General features: G+C 41.8%; 1 protein-coding gene across 1 annotated transcript in view; it reads left to right on the top strand.

The window, feature by feature from the left end:
* Positions 1-24,259, top strand: part of LOC137653407 (TBC1 domain family member 2B-like) — a 687,014-nt gene that overhangs the window by 44,503 nt on the left and 618,252 nt on the right. The window contains exons 3-4 of the mRNA XM_068386766.1: positions 7,537-7,681; positions 20,459-20,672. Coding sequence (XP_068242867.1) covers positions 7,537-7,681; positions 20,459-20,672 — 359 coding nt within the window. The remainder of the gene's footprint in view (positions 1-7,536; positions 7,682-20,458; positions 20,673-24,259) is intronic.

The raw sequence follows: 24,259 nt of genomic DNA, 5'->3' as shown, positions 1-24,259 counted from the left end.
TATTAGTGAAGACTGAGCAGCCTGTCCCTGATATATCATATTCTTGTAAAATTTATATGAAATCCCAAGCAGACTGGAATGGGATTTTGCATGATCTTTTGTGCTTGAATTGGTCACAATTATATAATAGTGTAGATCCTGTTGTCCCTTTGAATGAGAATCTAGTCAACATAATTGATAGGCGTATCCCTTCTCGTGTGCTAAGGTACCGAGTGAAGGACAAACCGTGGTTCAATGATGATTGTAGACGTGCTTATTTGGAGAAACAGGAGGCCTATCATCTTTGGAAGGGTAACAGATCAGATTTGACCTGGAACAACTATACTCAGCTTCGAGCTTTTGCTCAGAGAGTTTATGCCTCAACTGAAAAGGAGTACAATTTAACCATAAAAGAAACCCTTTCTGGTACAACTCAGCAACATAAATGGTGGTCTACCCTTAAATCTGCACTCTTTGGTGTAGATGCAACAGTTCCTCCTTTACTTAAACCTGATGGCTCAGTCACTCACTGTCCTAAGGAAAAGGCAACCCTTTTGGGTGATGTTTTTGACAGTAAACAGAGTAATGAAAAACTTGAACATCCTCATTCCTGTTTTCCTGAGGCTAAACTAACTAGTTTAGCTTTTCGATCTCGTGAGATTAAAGCTCTTTTGGTGGACCTTGATGCTTATGGAGGTGTAGACCCAAATGGTATTTTTCCTTTGTTTTTTATAAAGACAGCAGATTTCTTAGCTCCAAAGTTATCTGTTATTTTGCGCAAGTTAGCAAGAAGAGGAGCTTTTAGCACTAGTTGGAGAATTGGTAATGTTACTCCTCTATGTAAATGTGTTTGTGGTAGCTCAAATCCCACTGATTACCGCCCAATTTCCATAACTCCCATATTATCTAAAGTTTTTGAACGACTTCTGGCAAAACGTCTTAATAGGTTTGCTGAAGGTAATCATCTACTCCCTAGTTTGCAATTTGGTTTTCGTAAAGGCCTTGGAGCATGTGATGCCCTTCTCACAATCTCCAATGCTGTACAGAAATCCCTTGATTGTGGTCGGGAAGTTCGTATGATTGGCCTTGATTTTAGTGCTGCCTCCCCCCCAGACTTTTTCTCCCTTACTGTTGGACGAGGATTTCCTGTCCTCAGGGGAGTCACGTGAGGTGAGACATTCCCCCATCGCACCAATGAGGGAAACCCCACCTCGCGTTGAAAAGTCTTCCAGGGTAGGGGCGGAGAAAAACTTGCCTCCGTCTTTGTTAGAGTCCTACATCATTCCCAGGAAGGAGTCGAAGGACTCGAAGACAGTGTCAAAATCCTCGACGATACTTAGGACGGAGCCAGCTGGTCATTCGGAGAACGTCCGCGATTCTCCCCAAGAAGAGCCTTTGGGGACAGGAGACTTTGCTGCAAGTCCGACATCCGAAGGCGAACTACAAGAGTCAGAACATGCATTTTGGCAGGTTCTGACTCTTATGAGGACTCTCAATGGGTTTGTCGACCCAGAGATCCCCCCTCGAGAGGGCAAAGACACGGTCTTGGACTGAGTATTTGGAACTCATAAACCTTCTAAGGCCAGTGCGGCTCTGCCCTGGTGTTAGGAGGTTAAGAGTACCAGGGACAAGATCGCGGTCCAGCTCTCTTGAGTTAGCCTCCTCCAACCACTCCAGTGCCGGCAACAAGCTTCTCCCACCTTGCGTACAGCAGAGGAGGTACTTCGAGATCTTGGAGGAGCCTTGTTTATCTCTTCCTCTTCACCATTCCTTGGAAGAGCTTACCAGGGGAGTCCCTCTTGAGAGACTCTCCAACCGGCAGGTCTAATTCTTGGCAACTGAGATCTTTAATCAGGAGAAGTTTGCGAAGTGTGCTATGCAAGCCACTTCGTGGCTGGATATCTAGTTAGGGACCTTAGGTATCCTGATACGCTCTGAGGGCTTCTCCAAAGAACGTACCAGGAAAGCTATGGAGACGTTCCTCCTCTCAGGCACTTGCACGATCGAGTTTCTGGCCCACCAAGTCTCGAATTTGTGGGCGAACACCATCCAGAAACGTCAGGATGCGGTGGCTGAGAGGTTCCATCAGAAGGTCCCTAGGACCGAGATAAATAGGCTCAGGCATTCTTCCTTGGAAGGAATAAATCTGTTTGAGCCTAAAGACGTGGAACATGCTGCTGAGAAGTGGAGGAAGTCCCACCAAGACTCCCTCCTTCATAGGGCTTTGACATCCAAGCCCTATAAGCCTCCAGCACCCCAGCAGTCCTGTCCTTCCAAGACCACGAAACCGACAACGGCAGTGAAGACAGTGGTGTCTAAGCAAGGCAAAAAGTCCTCCAGGGGAGGTAAAAATCCTAGAGGGAGCAGCTGAGGCTGCAAACGCTAGGATTGGCAGTCCCCCTGCATGTCCGCCAGTGGGGGGATGCCTACAAAGTCTCGTTCACAACATCTCTACCTCCCTTGACGACGAATCCAGTGTCATTGAGCTCCCTTGCCATGGGATCAGCAAGGGGACAAGCCCTTTGGGCAGAAGACCAGACCCTGTTGAAGAAGGGCGCTCTCCAAGAGGTCCCCGATGGGTCCCCAGGCATCTTCAGTCGACTCTTTCTTGTAAAGAAGGCGTCTGGAGGCTGGAGACCGGTCATCAACCTCGCGGCTCTGAACAAGTTTGTCAAACAAACTCCGTTCAGCATGGAGACCGCAGACACGGTCAGATTAGCAGTGAGACCGCAGGACTTCATGTGTACACTGGATCTGAAGGACGCGTACTTGCAGATTCCCAGTCCATCCTTCTTCAAGGAAGTACTTAAGATTCAGCCTAGACAACAATGTGTACCAGTTCAAGGTGCTGTTTTTCGGTCTCTCCACAGCACCACAGGTTTTCACCAGAGTGTTCACCCTAATATCTTCGTGGGCACACAGGATCGGCATCCGTCTCCTCCGTTATCTGGACAACTGGCTGATCCTAGCAGACTCAGCGTCATCCCTTCTTCAACACCGAGACAAACTTCTGGGACTTTGCCAAGATCTGGGGATCATGGTAAATCTCGAGAAGTCCTCTCTGCTTCCCACTCAAAGACTGGTATACCTAGGCATGATTATAGACACCAATCTCCACAAAGTCTTCCTATCAGACGACAGGATAGCAAGGCTGAGGAAGGTCGCAAGCCCCTTTCTCAGACGAGAAGAACTTCCAGCCCAATCGTGGTTACGTCTCCTCGGTCATCTCTCATCTTTGGCTCGTCTAGTTCCCAACGGTCGCCTCAGGATGAGATCCCTCCAGTGGCGACTTAAGTCTCGGTGGAATCAAGGCTACGATTCCCCGGACGTCATGATCCCTATGGGACCTGCGGAACGGACGGACCTCCAGTGGTGGGTGACAGACGAGAACCTACGAAGAGGAGAGGATTTTCTCGTCCTCCCACCGGATTTGATGCTGTTTTCGGACGCCTCGAAGAAAGGGTGGGGGGCCCACGTACTGCACCACACGACCTCAGAATCAGAAAAGGGCCTCCATATAAACCTTCTAGAGATGAAGGCCGTCTTTTTGGCCCTTCAACAGTTCCGACAATACCTGGCGGGTCACTCTGTGGTGGTGATGAGCGACAACACCACAGTAGTGGCTTACATCAACAAACAAGGAGGTACCTTTTCGAAGCAGCTATCCCATCTCGCAGTAGAGATTCTGAGATGGACCGAAGTCCACTCGATTCCACTATCGGCACGTTTCATTCCAGGCAAGAGGAATGTGCTCACCGACAATCTGAGCAGAGCATCTCAGATAGTGAGTACTGAGTGGTCTTTGGATCATCTAGTAGCCAACAAAGTCCTGACTTTGTGGGGTTCCCCAACTGTGGATCTGTTTGCAATAGCTCTGAACTTCAAGCTTCTGCTGTACTGCTCCCCAGTCCCGGATCCCAAGGCGCTCTGGCAAGATGCCTTCCAACAACAGTGGGACAGCATCGACGTTTACGCCTTTCCCCCGTTCTGTCTGATGAGGAGGGTGCTCAACAAGACCAGAATATCGGTCAATCTTTCAGTGACCCTCATAGCTCCGCTATGGCATCACGCGGAATGGTTTCCGGACCTTCTGCAGCTCCTAACGGAACTACCGAGAGAACTCCCTCCACGACACAATCTACTCAGACAACCACATGCCAACATCTTTCACAAAGCTGTAGCTTCGCTACAACTTCACGCCTTGAGACTATTCAGCATCTCCTTGCTGAGTGAGGATTTTCGCAAGTTGTGATCAGGATGTCTGCACATCTGCGAAAGTCATCTGCATCTGTCTACCAGGCAAAGTGGAAAGTCTTCTGTTGTTGGTGTCGTGGAAGGGGTATCTCTCCACTCGATGCCACTATTCCAACAATAGCGGAGTTCCTCGTGTATTTACGGGAAGAAATGCGCCTTTCAGTCTCGGCGGTGAATGGCTATCGCTCAGCCTTAAGTCTAGCCTTCAGGCTCAAAGGAATGGACATTTCTTCTTCGCTGGAACTTTCCCTACTCATACGAAGTTATGAACTTATCTGCCCTCAGTCGGAAGTGAGACCTCCTCCATGGAATGGGGTTCAAGTTCTCAGGTCTCTTAAGAGACCTCCCTATGAACCATTACGCCAGGCTTCAGACTGCCACCTAACTTGGAAGACGGTGTTCCTACTAGCTTTGGCTTTGGCCAAGCGTGTTAGTGAACTTCATGATCTCTCGTATGATATCGCCCATTCAAGGGAATGGGGGAGGTAATGTTCAGATTCATCCCTGAGTTTATTGCTAAGACTCAGAATCCAGGAGTAGCGGACCCTCGGTTCGACTCCATCCAGATTTTGAGTCTCCGTTCTGTAACAGATGACCCAAACCATCTCCTACTGTGCCCAGTAAGGAGTCTAAGGCTATATCTCAAAAGAACGGCTGCAGTCCGTCGTAGGTGCCAGCGTTATTTGTTAGCACAGGGAGGACTAAGAGGAGGGTCACCAAGAACACCATCTTGGCATGGATTTGTAGTGCGATTTATCTGTCCCTGAATCCAGACCCTCCTCCGTCACATCGGCCTAGAGCACATGATGTCAGGGGTGTAGCTACGTCCCTGGCCTTCAAAAAGAATTTTTCAGTGACGCAGGTTCAAGCTGGGGTGTGGAAGCGTCAGACGACCTTCACAGCCCACTACCTGCAAGACGTGACCCACAGGAGGCTCGATACGTTCTCTATCGGCCCTGTGGTGGCTGCACAACAGCTGGTTTAAACCTCAGGCTCCTTAATAGACAAGTAGCAGAAGGTTGAGGGCATTGTTACCCAGTTTTAGTCTGCATGAATGAAAAGGTATGTCTGGCCCTTATTCTTATCTTCATCTTCCCCTCCCTTGGGAAAAGCAGTATCGTGGGTTCTTTGCATAGCTGACCTCAAACCGCTGCAGGTAAACCATGTTTCCTTGTGTTCCAAGTATTAAGCTAATACTGTCACGTCCCCATACCCCGACGAGGTGGTATTGGGAGAGTCCTAGCCTAAAGTTTCCATCTAAAGAACTTCAGGTCAACTTCCTAGGACGAGTCACACTTCATTATACTTTCACACACAGCTTGCGTAGGCAGCAGTCCTTGCGTAGCAAGGTTTTAGTGAGGTGCAGGGACTCCTTATTTTTGAGTGCTGACACACTCAAATAACGAGCCTCCGGGCAAAGCCAAAAAGCCAGTACTGGCTGGGACGTCCACCCTTCCTAATGGGTGAGTCACCCCTATTAAATAGCGTGGTTTGTATGTCAGTTACGGAACAAATGACAAATTCGTAAATAATTTGTATTTTTCCTAATTACAAACCTTAGCTATTTAACCAACCTTGCCCACCAGCCCTATCCCCCTTGAAGTCCTACCTCCAAGCAAAGTGAGCTCAAGCACTGGTGTGTGTGAGGGGTGGGGGTGGGGTGGGGTTAGCAAGCTACCCTCCCCTACCCCCGTTAACTAGCGATGGGGTAGTAAACCCTCGTTAAAATTCTAATGGTTCGTCATTTCAGCTACGCCGAAAGTAATACCCCTATTAAATAGCTAAGGTTTGTATAGTTAGGAAAAATACAAATTATCTACGAATTTGCCATATTTGATTGAGTCTGTTCATGAGCATAGCAAGTGCAAAGTTAATGCTAATGGAGTCTTATCAAGTGAATTTCCAGTGAACAGCAGAGTACTCCAAGGGAATGTGTTGTCACCTATGTTGTTTATCCTCCTCATGGATTTTGTAATGCATAGAACACTCAGAGATGGTGGAGAAGGATTGGACTGGATTGGTAATAGGAATTTAGCAGACTTAGGGTATGCTGCCGATGCTATCCTTGTTAGCAGAACACCACAAGATTTCCAATACTTGATGACCAGAATGCATGAAATATCACACAAGGTTGGGCTGAAGATGAATAGAAGAACGACAGAGATGATGAGAACAGAGTATGCAATGGGAGATGAAATATCATTGGAAGGAGAAAAGATTAATGAGGTAGAATCATTCAAGTATTTAGGAACTATGATTTCCAATACAGGGTCTTTAGAATTAGAGTTTAGTGAAAGATTGTAAAAAGCAAATCAGATAATGGTCAGGTTAAGTAAAATTTGGAAATCAAATCGTCTGAAATTACATATAAAAATCAGACTATATATCAGTTAAGGGAGATCGGTGTTACTCTATGGACATGAGTCATGGTATGACAATGAAACAATCTCCAATAGATTTAGTAGATTTGAGAACAGAACCCTCAGAAGGATATTGGGAGTAAAACGGCAGGACAGGATTAGAAATGAAACTATAAGAGATATTAATCGAATGCCATATGTGGATGAGATCATGATGAGGGGTAGATGGAGATGGTTTGGGCATTCTCTTAGGACTCAACAAGAGAGGTTAGTTCACCAAACATTCAACTGGGCTCCAAAAGGCGCTAGAAGAGTTGGAAGATCCAGACCTACATGGCTGAGGACTATGAGGCACCAAGTAGGAGATAATGAATGGAGAAGTATTGAATTAAAAGTGTAAGATAGAGACGACTGGCAAAATCTAACCAAGGCCTTTTGTGTCGGTAGGCATAAGAGGAGATGATGATAATGACGATGAAAGAATTTTCTACTTTATTTTTTTAAAATTTGGGTATATTTCAACCATCCATCAACTATTAGTTGTTAGTTATGAACAGGTGTTTTGTTTTTACTTGTACCTAGTGTGGTGTGGCGATGACTTTCATGTTATGAGTGGTTTTACCCTGTACTGAAGCTGTGTTAATGATGTACAATTACCTCTTAAAAGTAGTATGAACTAAAATGATACCATCACAGAAACCACATGAGAAGAATGTAGTGCAGTACAGTGGGTTACCTAGTGTGTTAATCAACTGCCGGTATGCAGTGCTTAATGAGATGGTAGGTTAGAGTTGACCCACTCTTTGGTAGCAATCATTTGTGGATTCTTGATTTTCGAGCTTCTCTTACCTAAACCCTGCTAATAAGGAGGGCCGACTGTATTTATAAAGCTATTATCTAATTTGTAGTTGGTATTTTCCTATCATATTTTGAACATTTTCAGATGCGGAAATGAAGAAACAATACTGGAAGCATCTTCTGCCCAGGGCCGTATGTATTGGCTTCAGCAACTTCAGTCAGCTAGAAGAGAATTCAGTCAAAGGCGCACAGCTACTAAGACACCGGCTAGTCGTACCACTTCAACTGGAGTAAGTTAACAGTCTTGCATGTTGATCGATATATAAAAACATATGATTTGTCATGGAATGGGAATTTTCATCTGTTAATATGATTTGTTAGAATATCTGATTTTTGGGTTACATTTTTTTATTATCAGTACATCTTATTTAGATTTACATCAATTGCTATATAAAATGTCTGACATTATATTTTAAATATCTTGCAGAAAGCTTATTTAGTCTCCCTTTGATTAATAACTGATCCCATGGATTTACATCATTCACCTTTGCTATTTAAATTAAAGTACTTTGTGATTCGTACATGGTAGAAATCATGGTTTCACAGTACTGTACTGTACACATAATTGTTCCGACACTAAATAAAAACCCTTTTACTATTTATAGGGATTATACCTTTGTTAAAGCTGGAAGACTAGCCATAAGACTTTTAGCGAGGTGTAAATACTCCACCGCTAGTTAGTAGGGTTAGGCGGGGTAGCAAATCTGTGTTGTCTTGTGACTTTTTACTTTTGGTTCGATGAGAGTAAACGTTCATCTCTCTGCCCAACTCTTTTAACTGGCCCTTAAATTTTTTCTTGACGCATCATGATAAGTCTACGGAAACTAGACTTTCTCGACTTAAGATGCGCCTCAGTACTTATATCAATTGTAAGTTGACGACTACCTATAATATGTGGATAATGTGGCACCCTCCTGGTCCCAAAGTTGCCGTATTAGTGATGGCCTACCTGTACTATACCTACTGCTGAATGTTGAGACACATGTGTTCAACTGGACTGACTACAGTAGGGTCCCGAATTACACGTGTTCTAATTACGCGATTCCTCAATTACGCGATCGGTAGTTTTTAAAAATTAATTTTCCTGTATTTGCGAGGAGCATTCTAAATCCGCGAGTCAAGCACCGCGAAGCGTAGGAAATCTATTGTTTTCTTAATTGTATTGGGGGGGGGGGGGTGATGGTTCCCCGATGTCTGAGAAAGGGGGGGGAGAATGTGAGAGAAAGATTTCTGTTCAAACATTTTAAGACTAGTTTTGGATGAAAAATGTTAAGGTTTGCCCATCTGTTGTGTGAACTTGTCGCTAGGCCTAGCCTAACTGTCCAACACCTATATGTATAATATTCCATATTTGTACTAATTAATTTTTATACTTATGTTGTGATTATGGTGAAAAATCCTTATTCATTAAACTTTAAATTAAAAACCATCAAAATAAAGACTATTTTATATCATGCTACTGCCAAACATGTCACCACAACCAAACCCATTACTTTGTTTAGTACGTTCCATCGCTGATCATAACGAACTCGCTAACCAATTTTAACATCTGTCTATAGGTTAACTTTTGCGGCAAAAGATATCTTACCAGGTACTATGTAATAATAATGTTATAATTAATGTTTTATTTATCCTTAGAAAATCAAAATATATGAAATATGAGCAATTTTATTTCGTGTTGTTTTTTTTTTCCCCTAAAAAAACGCCTTCTTAAAAGGAAAACGTTTTTTTTACGTTTCATCGTCGATCATAAACGCATTTACTCCTGAAAGGGATATTGAAGAGCTTTGACTAAAGATGTTATTATAAATAAAGATTATAAATAGGTGGTAAAATATCTATAATTAAAGTGTAGCAGCATCAAGAAATGTTGGGGTTCGCCCTTTACATAGGAATGTACTGTACATTGGATTAGACAGAACGTAGAAAAAATAAATTAGGGAAAAATCGGTATTCGATATCCTCTTCATCAGCATCGTCATTCGTCAATCGGGCTTTTTATTTTTTTTATTCTCAGTCGCTAACTAGTTATCGCACTGCCAAGATCTGCACACATTCCGATAATTCACATTTGAAGGTTTTCTGGGAGAGGATGGATAGAGAAAATACCGAACTATATAAAATGTTTTTTTTAACCTGTTAAGCGTCACCCACGTGATAAACCGTTCACCACGTTCTACTCGGTACCGCCTTCAACTGTATATTCCGTTCATGACTTTAATTGCCTTTTACAAGCCGTCAGTCTCGTGATGTTACTTTACTCGTATAGTAAGTATAGGATCACCACTTGGCAACACTCTCAGCATATGGGGACTGTGAATAGAAACTTATATGATGTCTGGCAACTATTTTTCTGAAGGTAGCTTGATGTTACAAAACTGTGGTTTGAACTGGTTTCCTATCAGTGCGCTCGGGCGTTCATGCATAAGTGGTTATTTGTTGTTCCTTTTGTAATGAAAGGTCTAAAGAGGAAGGTTATTTCTTTAGATGAAATAAATGATATTCTTGTTGTGGATTTTGATAATGATAACCTGTTTGATAATGAGAGCACTAGTTCTGAATCCTCCAGTGATGAGTATATTGAAGAAACAAAGTTTTCTTTCGATGTCGAAAGCGAAAATGACTTCTCATTACCGAATGACTGGACAACGAAATTTCACAAAACTATAAAGGGAAAGGAAACGCAGAGAGAGAGAGAGAGAGAGAGAGAGAGAGAGAGAGAGAGAGAGAGAGAGAGAATAAAGTGGATAAATAATGTACAAATGTATGACGAACATATTTGAAAACTATACAGGAAACGATATGAAGAGAGAGAGAGAGAGAGAGAGAGAGAGAGAGAGAGAGAGAGAGAGAGAGAGAGAGAGAGAGAGAGAGAGAGAGAGACCTATTCCTTTCCTTTTGTTGCTTATCCAGGCGTAAGATTTACGATTGAAGATAAAAAGAACCCATTAGAATATTCAGTATTATGTAGCCATTTGAAATTAAATAATAGTAGTATTAATTGTTTTTTTACTCAACCATTTAATTAATATCCCTACTTTTAACTATAATTACGAATTATAAGCATAAAGAAATTATATTAACTTTGAAAAATTATCATTAGTGAAATGACCGCTCAGGGCAAAAAAAGCGTGATTATCGTACAGCAGCCTAGTGCACACTTGCGCCTAGTGGCCGTGTTTACGTGTGGGAGTGTCATCATGGATATACAGTACTATACTGTAATTTTTAACTATTGCTAGATACGTACTGTATCAAACCTTGAAAACCCTTTTTTGTTTTTTGTATCTATAGGAAATAATTCTACATCATTCGGAAAATACTGAAAACAGTAAGCTATGCATAGTACAGTAGTAAATACTACAGTCATATAAAATTATCAAAACTTTAACAACTTTTTATTGTTTTATTTATCCATAAAAGAAATTTTGTACAGTATTTTATAAAAAAAAATCTATAAGAAGGATTTCTTACAGTATTGTTAAGATAAAAGCTACAGATATATATATATATATATATATATATATATATATATATATATATATATATATATATATATATATATATATATATATATATATATATATATATATGTATATATATATATATATATATATATATATATATATATATATATATATATATATATATATATGTTTTATATATATATATATATAATATACATACATACACACATACATACACACACACAGTGTATATATACAGTATATATATAGCTAGAAAGCTAGAAATGGAGTGAAAAAAAATTGCCGGGTAGGTTGGTGTTTGCCGCCATGATGTGTTTCGAAATATACGAATTTCCAATTACACGAGGCCTTTCATCGACCAAATTCTCGCATAATTCGGGACCCTACTGTATGTTCTTTTTCAGTCATGTACTAGATTACAGGATGATAATCTGGTGCTTCCTGATCATCAGAGACCAAGCCTTCAGGATCAGGTACTACAGATTTGACCTCCATCTTATGGCCCAGAATCACGTTGGTTGGAGGGACGTAATTGCGGATCTCGATCAGATGGTTAAAATGCACTGAAGATGCACAGTGATACCCAGTCACAGATGGATCATGATAGACTACAGGACAAGTGGGACCTCAACGAACCCAGATTTTCAGGTTCAATAGCTTAGGTGCTGCCAATATCAACTCCAGAGCTCGGACTTATTGCCTTGATCCTGTTCCTGCTGGTCTTATTCAGTTCGAAGCCTAGTCGTCTGGCGTCCTTCAGAAACTGCTAAACTAAGGCATCCCGGAGCTTGGTTCCCTCCAGCTTAGAGTCGGGTGCAACACCTGACCCTTCCTCCAGTAGTTCAAGACTAGCTCCAAGGATTCTATGAGAGAATCTGGCCACAAACCTCCTTATCTAAGGCCAGTCCAGCAGGCAACTTGGAAGTGGTAAATTCAGTAGCAAGCAAACAGTCAGTTAATGCAGGCCAGTGGGATAACCAGTTTGCTGCGGCATTCTGATCACCCGGACAGTAGTTAACAACAAAGTTAAATTCAGGCAGGTTCTCCAGTGTCCGTGCCAGACGACTGTCCACCATCTTCATGTCATGAAGATACATCAGGGGATGGTGATCAGAATGAATTATGAAGAACTGACCATAGAGGAAGGCCCTGAAAACTTTTACTCCCCACATTGCAGAGTAGCCAACTCATGCTCAATGATAGAGTACTAGGTCTTACAGTCAAGGAAGGTCATGGAGTAGTAAGATTTCATCCTACACTCCCCTAGATGCTTCAAGGACTCCTGGCACAGACAAGCACCAGCACCATCACCTGAAGCATCAACAAACAACTCCATTGGTTTATCATAAGGATTTAGCATTAGGGTATGACAACATAATGTCTTCCTTGATTAGTTCCTTCAAGCGCACAAAGGCACAGTTCGTTTCTGCAGTCTCTTTCAGTTTTCTGATCCCTTGGGATTTTCGCCCTCCCATCTTTGCAGATAACGGTTTGGCTATCTGTGAGCACATGGGGATAAATATCCGTTGGAAGTTTACCTGTCCCAGGAATCCCCGTAGCTCACGCTCAGTGGTAGGTTTAGGAAAGTCCTCCACTTTCTGGATGTATTCTGGCAGCTTACGCATGCCAGAACATGCAACCAGATGACCAAGATACTTAACCTTGACTTGAACCCAAGAACACTTTCCTAGTTTTATCTTCAGTCCGTGCTTCTGGAGAGTAGCCAAAACTCGAACAAGGATCAAGATGTTATTAATGTTGACAGTCACCTTGGCTTTCGGGAACTCTTGGAGAATACGCTGCATTTCTCTCTGGAACACTGCAGGTGCATTCTTCAGTCCAAACAATAAGCGTCTGAACTGCCTGTGTCCAAAGGCGGTAGAGAAAGCCATGTATTCTTTGCTGTCCTGTGCCAACGGTAACTGGTAGTATCCGCAAACCAGGTCAAAGATTGTTAATTATTTTACTCCTAGTAGCCCAAATACAGTGTCTGCCATGTTTTGGATTGAGAACTTATCAGAGACTGTCACCTTGTTCAGTCTACGGTAGTCTACACACAACCGTATACTGTTGTCCTTTTTTTCAGACTGGAATAATGGGTGAAGACCAAGGAGAGATACTGGGTTCAATAATACCCAGTTCATGCAACTCCTTGTACTGTTCCTCAATGGGATCAGCCACAGGTTTTGTAAACCATCGAACCCTTTGATAAATGGGTGTCTCATCATACAGGTGGGTGCGTATTGGTGTGCTTGAGCACTCTCCCACATCATCGTCACCAGTACTGATGATCGGAAGATGACCTTGAAGCATCTGACAGAGCTGGTCCTTCTGAGAAGAGTCCAATTTGTCGGAGATAGATTGTCCATATCTTCCAATACGCTTGGTTCAGGTGTCAGATCGCACTCCTGTGCTATCAGCCAGGATAGAGGAGCATCCACCATTACCATGGTAAACACCTTCCCCAAGAGATCACCCTTCTTGATCTTGGCAGTTTCTCTAGATTAACCCTTGATTAAAACTGAGGCTTTTCCATCTTTCACTTCTAGGATGCTAGGAATCGCTGTAGCTTTTGACAGACCGGTGGTTATGATGTTGCCATCATAATACATCTCCGGCCAACAGTTGGACGGACAAGCAGGGCACCTAAAAGAGGTGTCAAGTTCCTTAGGAAAGTCTACAGTAACACAAACAAGTGCGGGCTCAATACTGACAATCCTGATTGAATCTGCCGCGTGGACTAAAAGTGTGTAAAGCACTTGTTGACAGCAGGCTCCACTTTTTGGGACATGATACTCCCAAAGAGGCTCTTGGGGAGTACCACCAACAGTCAGCCGAGTTCGGGCTCCGTCAACTATCACCCCATTTTCTCTCAAGGACTGGTAACCAAGCACTACATGCTCAGCCATATTCCCCGAAGGTACTACATGGAACACACTCGGGGTGAATGTCATTCCATGCAGTATAGGGGTCAAGAGTACAGTACCTAAGGTCTTAGTTCCTTTTTACCCTAATCCCGTCAAGCCAATGGTGTCGGATACCATCTTCAGCTGGTAATTCTGCACTACACTCGATGACAGGAGGTTGACCTCAGCTCCAGAGTCAATGATAGCATCCAACGCTCCCGATGGAAACTCAGACATGGTCATTGGGACAACTGTGAGCAGTACAGGAGCCAGCTGCGCCAGGTTAACCTACGAAGGGTTTTCAATACAGCCTCAGTTCTTGCTTCCTCTCCAGAGGAGTCAGTTGGAGAAGCTCTAGAATGTGTCGAGGTCAGGTTATCACTGGCCTATCTTGAAAGAGTCATTGGATGCACAATGACCTTTTCAGGTCAAGGGGTAACCTTGGAAATCAAAATTTCCGAGGATGCCACCGGTAAACTAGGAGCAAGCTTCCTAGCACGCACACCCTCCGTCGATATAGCCCCATCTTTTACACCAAAGGTCTGGTGTGTAACGCCCTATGATACTCCTCGGTTCTTGATGACTTCTTTGGCTTTGACATCTTGCTCTTCTTCTTCTTCTTCTTCCTCTTAACAAACCGGGAAGAAGCACTGGACTCTTTCCCACTACGGGTCTCCCTGCTACTAGTCAAACCAGGGTAGGACGACGGGGCTAGAGTAGCGTTCACCGGTACTGCTCTCCACCTAGGAGGAGTCTGAACGGAGATGGTTCCCCTCCCAGGGCTGCGGGGAGTAGCTGTCTTCTGGACAGGTGCTCTGTGCATCTGGGACGCCTGTTGCCCACAGTGCGCGATTTGATGGTTGGCCAAACCACTGAGTAGGGACAGGTTGAGATGTCTGCGACACTCATCCACAAGGTGCCCTGGTTTCTTGTGCCAAGTACAATACCTCCTTTGGACCTGAAGAGATTTACCCGTGGTGTGAGATGGTGGAAGCGCACTCCCACAGGTACAGGTTTTGGGACAAGTCGAGGAGGAGTTCGTGGATACACTTGTTCAGGTGTAGGTAAACGGTTCGGGGCAGCCATGGCAACCCTGTCAGCATATGAGCTGTGCCATGACAGTCCCATGACTGCTGATTCTCATCTTAAATTTGTTGGACAAGAACTTACGATATATTAAATTTCTTATTCCTGATCTAGATATTAATCTCTGGCACTGTCATTCAATTAGTTTGTTATGCATGCTTTATAAGATTTTTCATAATACTGACCATCCATTACACTCAGATCTTCCTGCACAGTTCCATCCTGTTTGTAATACTAGGCATAGAATTAATTCTAATAATCAGGCCTTCTCCATCATGAGGCTTAATACTACATAGTATTATAGAAGTTTTATTCAAGCTGTGACCAAGTTGTGGAATGATCTTCCTAATCGGGTAGTTGAATCAGTAGAACTTCAAAAGTTCAAACTTGTAGCAAATGTTTTTATGTTGAACAGGCTGTCATGAGTCTTTTTATAATTTATGTGACATATCTGTTTTGATGTTACTGTTTTTAAAATATTTTATTGTTAACTATTTCTCATATGATTTATTTATTTCTTTATTTCCTTTCCTCACTGGGCTATTTTTCCCTGTTGGAGCCCATGGGCTTATAGCATTTTGCTTTTCCAACTAGGGATTTAGATTGGCTAGTAGTAGTAGTAGTTGTAGTAGTTGTTGTAGTAGTAAAAACAACAACAATAACAATAACAACAATAACAATGATAATAATGGCCAAGTCCTCTGCCATCTGGCTTCGTTGACGGGGCCCTGGCGAGAACACTCAACAGGGGTAGGACATCCTGCCAAGTGGCCTGAAGGCCAGCGGAGACATTGATTGTGGCAAGAGACTGCTCCTGCCAACTTGCAGCCTTGCTTTTGAGGAGCTTTCATCTCAGTTTTCTCTGGTCCAAGCTACATCGAGGATATGCAGAACTGTACAAGGGGGCCAACCTCTCGTCTTCATATTCTACTACCGTGTCTCCTACGTAAAGAGCATAAGGTTTGTATATAGTGCTGGAACAAATGACAAATTTGGAGTAATTTGTATTTTTCATAACTATACAAACCTGGAGCTCTTTACACCTACTGGTCCCGCCATCACCTTCCCCCAGAAAATCCTTCCGCAATTGCAAAGGAATGGTTGTTTACTAGTGCTGGCCTGAGCGGGATCCTGATCTACCCACGCTACCCCCCTCCGCTAACTAGCGGAAGGTAGTTATGCCTCGCAAAAGCTTTAACGGCTATATTCAGCTATCACCTAAATAATACTCCTACATAAAGAGCTCCAGGTATTTATAGCCAGGGAAAATACAAATTACAGTGAACCCTCGCTACTTCGCGGTTCGACAATCGCGGATTCACCACTTCGCGGGGTTTTCCCATAACCCATATATATATACATATCGCGGATTTTCCGGAAAATTCGAAAATACCGCGAAATCTGAAGACAACCAAATACGATATTTTGTTACCTGTAATTCCATTAATACTGTAATTAGTAATATCTGTTCTTACTGATTGTTCATTGCATTACATATGATATATAATTCAGCACAGAAAGAAATAAAACACGAAAAGAGAATGTGATCATACGATAATTCAGTACTGTATACAGTATGTAGTAAAATTGAATCGAACATGAAACGCAAATCAGATGCAGTCATACCATATTAGAATGGTGTACTGTAAGGCTGCTGTTGGCTACTACTGTACTACAAATGTAATGGATGTGCTTCTTTTCCATGAATCTTTTGTATGTATACGTACGTAGTACTGCATCCAATAATATTCTTTGTTGCAAAAATCACATTTCGAATAAGCGTACGAGAGAGAGAGAGAGAGAGAGAGAGAGAGAGAGAGAGAGAGAGAGAGAGAGAGGCGTAAAATAGCGTACGTAAAGCTGTATTATTATTATTGTTGTTGTTGTTAATAAAATTATTATTGTTATTATTATCATTATTATCATTATTATTACTGTACAGTATTATTATCATTATTTATTATTATTACGGTATTTACTTAATCTACGTACGTTCGGTATGCGCGGGGCATCTTCTATGAGTAGGTAACCTACGCATCATAGTACTGTAAGACGGGTTGTGATTGGTTCAAGCGCTGATAGATGACGAATCAGAACTCAAGTTTTGTTATCTAGCCTGTGATTGGTGTTTTGCCCGCATCTCCTACCCGCAGCATCTAAGTTCTCGCGGGGCTGGATCGTCCACTCTCTGTTACCGCGTATCGCTGAGTAGACGTTCTTAAGTGTGTGAATCTGTGCTGTGTGCGACTTTTTTAAGTTGAACTTTTTGTTACTGTAAATCCTACTGTAATGGCTCCCAAGCATTCTGCTTCTCTTAAGGTGGTAGTGAGCCTAAACGCCACCGAAGGATGATGACGATAGCTGAGAAGGTTACGCTTCTCGACATGTTAAAAGATGGTAGAAGTTACGCGTCCGCTGGCCGCCATTTTGGCATCAACGAATCTACTGTTCGCTATATGAAGAAGGACGAGGCGAACATTAGAAAGACGGCTGCAATCACCTTTAGCAGATCAGCGAAGCGAGTCGTTACAACGCGTAATAAAACGATCGTACGCATGGAAGGTGCTTTAGCTGTGTGGATTGCCGACTGCCGGAAGAAGAACATAGCGTTTGATACGAACACCATCCAAACAAAGGCTTTGAGCTTATATGAGAATTTTGCTGCAAAGGAACCTAAAGACGACGACGGCAACCATGCTGAAGATGATGATGATGCAGATGATCCTCAACCAGGGACATCCACTGATTCCCAGCCTCAGAAACTTTTTTCCGCCAGCAAAGGATGGTTCGCGAAGTTTCAGAAACGCTTCGCCCTGAAAAGCGTTTCCCTGCATGGGGAGTCTGCTTCCGCTGACACTGCCGCTGCTGAAACTTACGTGAACCAGACGTTCAAGAATATTATCGCCGAAGGTGGATACAAGCCGGAACAAGTCTTTAATATGGATGAGACCGGCTTGTTTTGGAAGAGAATGCCGTCGCGAACTTTCCTGTTCAAAGAGGAAGCCAAAGCCTCTGGCTTTAAAGCATTCAAGGATCGCGTTACCCTCGTGATGTGTGGCAATGCTGCTGGATTTTTGCTAAAGCCGGGGATTATTTATAAGTCGAAAAATCCTCGCGCTTTGAAAAATAAAAATAAGAATCTCCTTCCCGTGTACTGGATGCATAATCAAAAAGCATGGATTACGAAGATGCTGACCTCCAACTGGTTCCATCAGTGTTTTATCCCGCAAGTCAGCAAATATCTCTTAGAGAAGGGCTTGCCATTCAAGATCCTTCTCCTTATGGATAACGCTGGTGGACACGCAACTGACCTGTCGCATGAGGGCATTCAGGTTGAGTTCCTGCCACCCAACACCACGTCATTAATTCAACCGATGGACCAGGGGGTTATCAGGGCGTTCAAGGCCCTCTACACGAAGAACACCTTGGCGGACCTCGTTGCGTGTGTGGATGCTGCCCAAGATGACGAGGATGAAGATTTTAACTTGAAGGCGTACTGGCGGCAGTACACCATAGCCACGTGCCTGCAGAATATTCAGAAGGCACTTCAAGAGATGAAACCTGCAACCGTGAATGCGAGCTGGAAGAAGTTGTGGCCCGATATTGTTTACGACGACAAGGGATTTACTCCGTCGGAAATCCAACACTCTGCAATACACAAATCTGTGCAGTTGGCTGCCATAATTGGAGGTGACGGGTTTGGCGACATGACGACTGAAGACGTCGACGAGTTGTTGGACTGCCATTCCCAGCCCCTAACTGACGCAGACCTCGAAGACCTGACGAAATCGGCAAGTGAAGAAGAGAGTGATACCCAGGAAGAGACCCAAGAAAATGTCGAAGAAACGGGCTTAACATTAGAACGGATTGCCAAGGCCTGCAACCATGCGAAGGAGTTGAAAGAAATGTTGCAAGAGTGGGACGAGGATATGGTTCGGTCGATGCAATTCTGCAACAAGATCGATGAAGACATGACTCCCTACAAAATGCTCTTGGATCGAAAAAAGAAGCAGCGGCAACAATTTCCGATCACAATGTTCTTCCAGCCTCGCAAAAAAGAGCCAGTTCCTCCTGCTAGTACGCCTTCGGAAGAAATTGAAGAAGTTTCCCAGGAAGAAGTTGAAGAGGTGTCCCAGGAAAAGACACCACCGTCTGAAGAGACGTAAAATACTACCTGGCTGCACAGTAGAACACATCATCAGCTTCATCATCATCATTTCTACTGTGCAGCAAATTCATCGCCATCATCATTCAAGTTTTTCTTGAACTTCTTTCGTGGTGAGTACAGTAACAATCTTTATTTTTTACTTTAATATTCTTACTGTACATTCTAAAACTGTATTTGTGCCTGTTTTATAGTTTAGTACTGTACGTACTGTATGCATTAAGTTAAAGGGAAGGTTTTAAAAGTCTACATGTTGTAACCTATCATATTATTTTTGTTTAAAATTTACATTTACGTACGTAAAACAATCTCTCTCTCTCTCTCTCTCTCTCTCTCTCTCTCTCTCTCTCTCGTAAATTGTTTTCCTGCTTTGCTACGTACAATACTGTATAAATTATATTTGTAAGGTAACATATTTTGTAAATGCTTTTACTGTAAATACTGTATGTACTGTATCATTATTTATCACTATCATCATGCACGTTAAATGCCTTGTTTGTTCTGAGCGTGGTTGTTTACTTGAGCGTACAGTACTTTATGACGCCGTCGTTTCAGGCGGCGTCATAAAGAAAAACATTTCATTTGGAAGTCCTAAGAAAAATACGTAAACTAAAACATTGGTAATAAAAAAATCAACTTTCAGTACTGTATAATCAATATAATCGATGCAAAAACTAACCTATACATATATGTGTACACTAAATGAGTTTGTTTCTTCATTATGATCAGAGATGAACATAAACAAAACATTGGTTGCCATTTTTTATCGTGCTTTTTAGGTGTTTAGGAAACGCATGATATAAAATCGCCTTTAATATTTGTGCCTGTTTTAGTTTAGGGTGCTGTAGTATATGCATTAAGTGTTCTGTACATTAAAGGGTGGTTTGTTAACAGTACTACGTACAAGGGAAGGTTTTAAAAGTCCGAATATACATGTTAAATAAATAGGTAAATATGATGTCACTACTTCGCGGATTTTCACCTATCGTGCCCGCGTCGGGAACCTATCTACCGCGATAAACGAGGGTTCACTGTATTCCAAATTTATAATTTTTTCTAACTACAGTATACAAACCTGGAGATCTTTACACATACTGGTCCTGCTATCACCTTCCACCGGAAGTCATGCTGCAATTGCAAAGAGATAGTTATTTACTAGTGCTGGTGTGAGCAGGGTGGCTGGTTCATCCCCACTACACCTTTCCGCTAATTAGCGGAGGGTAGTTATACCTCGCAAATAGTTTTTAACAACTGCTTTCAGCTATCGTTGAAATAATACTCTTTGTATAGTTAGGTAAAATACAAATTATTCCTAAGTTATCATATTAATGAAACCACTATATCTATTGATTTTTTTTGCAGCGCCCAGAGATGGGTTTGATTCAGGATGAAAAAGCCACTCCATTACCTGTTCTTGATCCACACAAAGATCTAATGAGACCCGTGACAAGGCCGAGTGAGGAGGATAGTGAAAACACGCCATTGAAGCCTCCAACAAGTCTTATGGATGCTCGCCAGGTCTTATCAAACATTCTACCGGGTACTCAGAGGAAAATCTTCAGAACAACTAGTGAATGTAAGTTCTTGATTTGTTCAAGACCTTAATGATTGATAGTGTCTGTTAGATGTGCTTACAGTATTTGGTTATCAATCCTAATTTTTTTATATTTTAATGAAGATTTGATAGGTTTTTTATCTGGTACTGTATATTAATTGAAGTTTACTTTATTCCTATGTGCTGTACAAACCCTCATCCTATGATCAAGAAGATTATTTCAGTGCGAGCTGCAATCGGTGGTTATTGTTGGATAACAAGCGGTTATCCAACCGGCGAGGGTGCGAGGTGTGGATCCCTGCCAAATTTCAAGTTAGAGAGCCCTCACTTTTTTTTCGGCTTTTATCGTGTATGGATGTACAGACAGCTCCTGTAAAACTTACAGTACTAATTTTCATTCTCTTTCATAGGAAGTGAATTGTTGCTGTTGATGGAATGTAAGCAAGAAGTTTTTTTGGGCTTAAGCCATGTTGTCCTGATGGAAGGTTCCCATTGGTAGATTTCTAAGGGATATTTGGCTACAGTGATATTCCCAGAGAATTGACCTTTAGGTCTCCAGAATTCTAACTCGTAGCGCGAATATCCTTAAAATTTCTCTTAAGGATATCGCATAAAACAGGGGACGTATATCTTGATACGACACATAGCGATCTTCACCCCGAATAGCGTTTTCGCTCTGAGGGGGAAAGTGGCAAAAATAGAAGGGGAGCCGTTATCAAGGTACCCTTCCTCCCGTACTACTATTGAGTATCTAGATGGCGCTGTATCCAAGAGGGCGCCTTATTTCTATTGTTGTAGTGGTTTCGCACGGTGGTTTTCCCTGTTGCTCTATCGTTTACGCTCGTTTTTTGAGGATTTATCATGCAATCACCAGTCTCTTCTGCCTCTGGAAAGTTGAGTATTTGATCTTTACAGTGTATAATTTTTAGCTCCTGCCTCAAAGTAAAATTAGAGTAATATTAAGAGTTGGAGCTTCGCCTTCACCGGAGGCGCCATGGGCGCTGTCGTTCATAACACATGTGTTATTTAGTTAGCTGAATGACTTTCCCGGCTATAATAGCATGAATATTTATGAAGCTATTCAGATAAATATTTTCTAGGAAGTTATATATTATGTCGATTGTATTCTTTAGAGTTTCGGCAGTTTAGGTAACCGAACCTTGCCCGCGCTAGGCTTCCTAGCCTACGCGCTTTAGTTTACCTTCATGCATGATATAGAATGATATTCTTAGTTGTAATAGCATTAAAATATGAAGCTATTTAGGAATTTTATACTTGTAAAGATATATTGATTGTACAGTAGGGTCCCGAATTACACGTGTTCTAATTACACGATTCCTCAATTACGCGATCGATAGTTTTTAAAAATTAATTTTCCTCTATCTGCGAGGAGCATTCTAAATCCGCGAGTCAAGCACCGTGAAGCGTAGGAAATCTATTGTTTTCTTAATTGTATTTGGGGGGGGGGGGTTGATGGTTCCCCGATGTCTGAGAAGGGGGGGGGGAGAATGTGAGAGAAAGATTTCTGTTCAAACATTTTAAGACTAGTTTTGGATGAAAAATGTTAAGGTTTGCCCATCTGTTGTGTGAACTTGTCGCTAGGCCTAGCCTAACTGTCCAACACCTATATGTATAATATTCCATATTTGTACTAATTAACTTCTATACTTACGTTGTGATTATGGTGAAAAATCCTTATTCATTAAACTTTAAATTAAAAACCATGAAAATAAAGACTATTTTATATCATGCTACTGCCAAACATGTCACTACAACCAAACCCATTACTTTGTTTAGTACGTCCCATCGCCGATCATAACGAACTCGCTAACCAATTTTAACATCTGTCTATAGGTTAACTTTTGCGGCAAAAGATATCTTACCAGGTACTATGTAATAATAATGTTATAATTAATGTTGTTTTTATTTATCCTTAGAAAATCAAAATATATGAAATATGAGCAATTTTATTTCGTGTTGTCTTTTTTTCCTAAAAAAAAACGCCTTCTTAAAAGGAAAACGTTTTTTTTTACGTTTCATCGTCGATCATAAACGCATTTACTCCTGAAAGTGATATTGAAGAGCTTTTACTAAAGATGTTATTATAAATAAAGATTATAAATAGGTGGTAAAATATCTATAATTAAAGTGTAGCAGCATCAAGAAATGTTGGGGTTCGCCCTTTACATAAGAATGTACTGTACATTGGATTAGACAGAACGTAGAAAAAATCAATTAGGGAAAATCGGTATTCGATATCCTCTTCATCAGCATCGTCAATCGGGCTTTTTATTTTTTTTTTTATTCTCAGTCGCTAACTAGTTATCGCACTGCCAAGATCTGCACACATTCCGATAATTCACATTTGAAGGTTTTCTGGGAGAGGATGGATAGAGAAAATACCGAACTATATAAAATGTTTTTTTAACCTGTTAAGCGTCACCCACGTGATAAACCGTTCACCACGATCTACTCGGTACCGCCTTCAACTGTATATTCCGTTCATGACTTTAATTGCCTTTTACAAGCCGTCAGTCTCGTGTTGTTACTTTACTCGTATAGTAAGTATAGGATCACCACTTGGCAACACTCTCAGCATATGGGGACTGTGAATAGAAACTTATATGATGTCTGGCAACTATTTTTCTGAAGGTAGCTTGATGTTACAAAACTGTGGTTTCCTATCAGTGCGCTCGGGCGTTCATGCATAAGTGGTTATTTGTTGTTCCTTTTGTAATGAAAGGTCTAAAGAGGAAGGTTATTTCTTTAGATGAAATAAATGATATTCTTGTTGTGGAATTTGATAATGATAACCTGTTTGATAATGAGAGCACTAGTTCTGAATCCTCCAGTGATGAGTATATTGAAGAAACAAAGTTTTCTTTCGATGCCGAAAGCGAAAATGACTTCTCATTACCGAATGACTGGACAACGAAATTTCACAAAACTATAAAGGGAAAGGAAACGCCGAGAGAGAGAGAGAGAGAGAGAGAGAGAGAGAGAGAGAGAGAATAAAGTGGATAAATAATGTACAAATGTATGACGAACATATTTGAAAACTATACAGGAAACGATATGAAGAGAGAGAGAGAGAGAGAGAGAGAGAGAGAGAGAGAGAGAGAGAGAGAGAGAGAGACCTATCCCTTTCCTTTTGTTGCTTATCCAGGCGTAAGATTTACGATTGAAGATAAAAAGACCCATTAGAATGTTCAGTATTATGTAGCCATTTGAAATTAAATAATAGTAGTATTAATTGTTTTTTTACTCAACCATTTAATTAATATCCCTACTTTTAACTATAATTACGAATTATAAGCATAAAGAAATTATATTAACTTTGAAAAATTATCATTAGTGAAATGACCGCTCAGGGCAAAAAAAGCGTGATTATCGTACAGCAGCCTAGTGCACACTTGCGCCTACTGGCCGTGTTTACGTGTGGGAGTGTCATCATGGATATACAGTACTATACTGTAATTTTTAACTATTGCTAGATACGTACTGTATCAAACCTTGAAAACCCTTTTTTGTTTTTTGTATCTACAGTGAACCCTCGCTACTTCGCGGTTCGACCATCGCGGATTCACCACTTCGCGGATTTTTTTCAT

This window comes from Palaemon carinicauda, chromosome 14, assembly GCF_036898095.1.
Source record: "Palaemon carinicauda isolate YSFRI2023 chromosome 14, ASM3689809v2, whole genome shotgun sequence".
NCBI classification, from domain to species: domain Eukaryota; kingdom Metazoa; phylum Arthropoda; class Malacostraca; order Decapoda; family Palaemonidae; genus Palaemon; species Palaemon carinicauda.
Note: the sequence above shows the minus strand (reverse complement) of the source record. Positions and strands in the feature narration are given on the sequence as shown.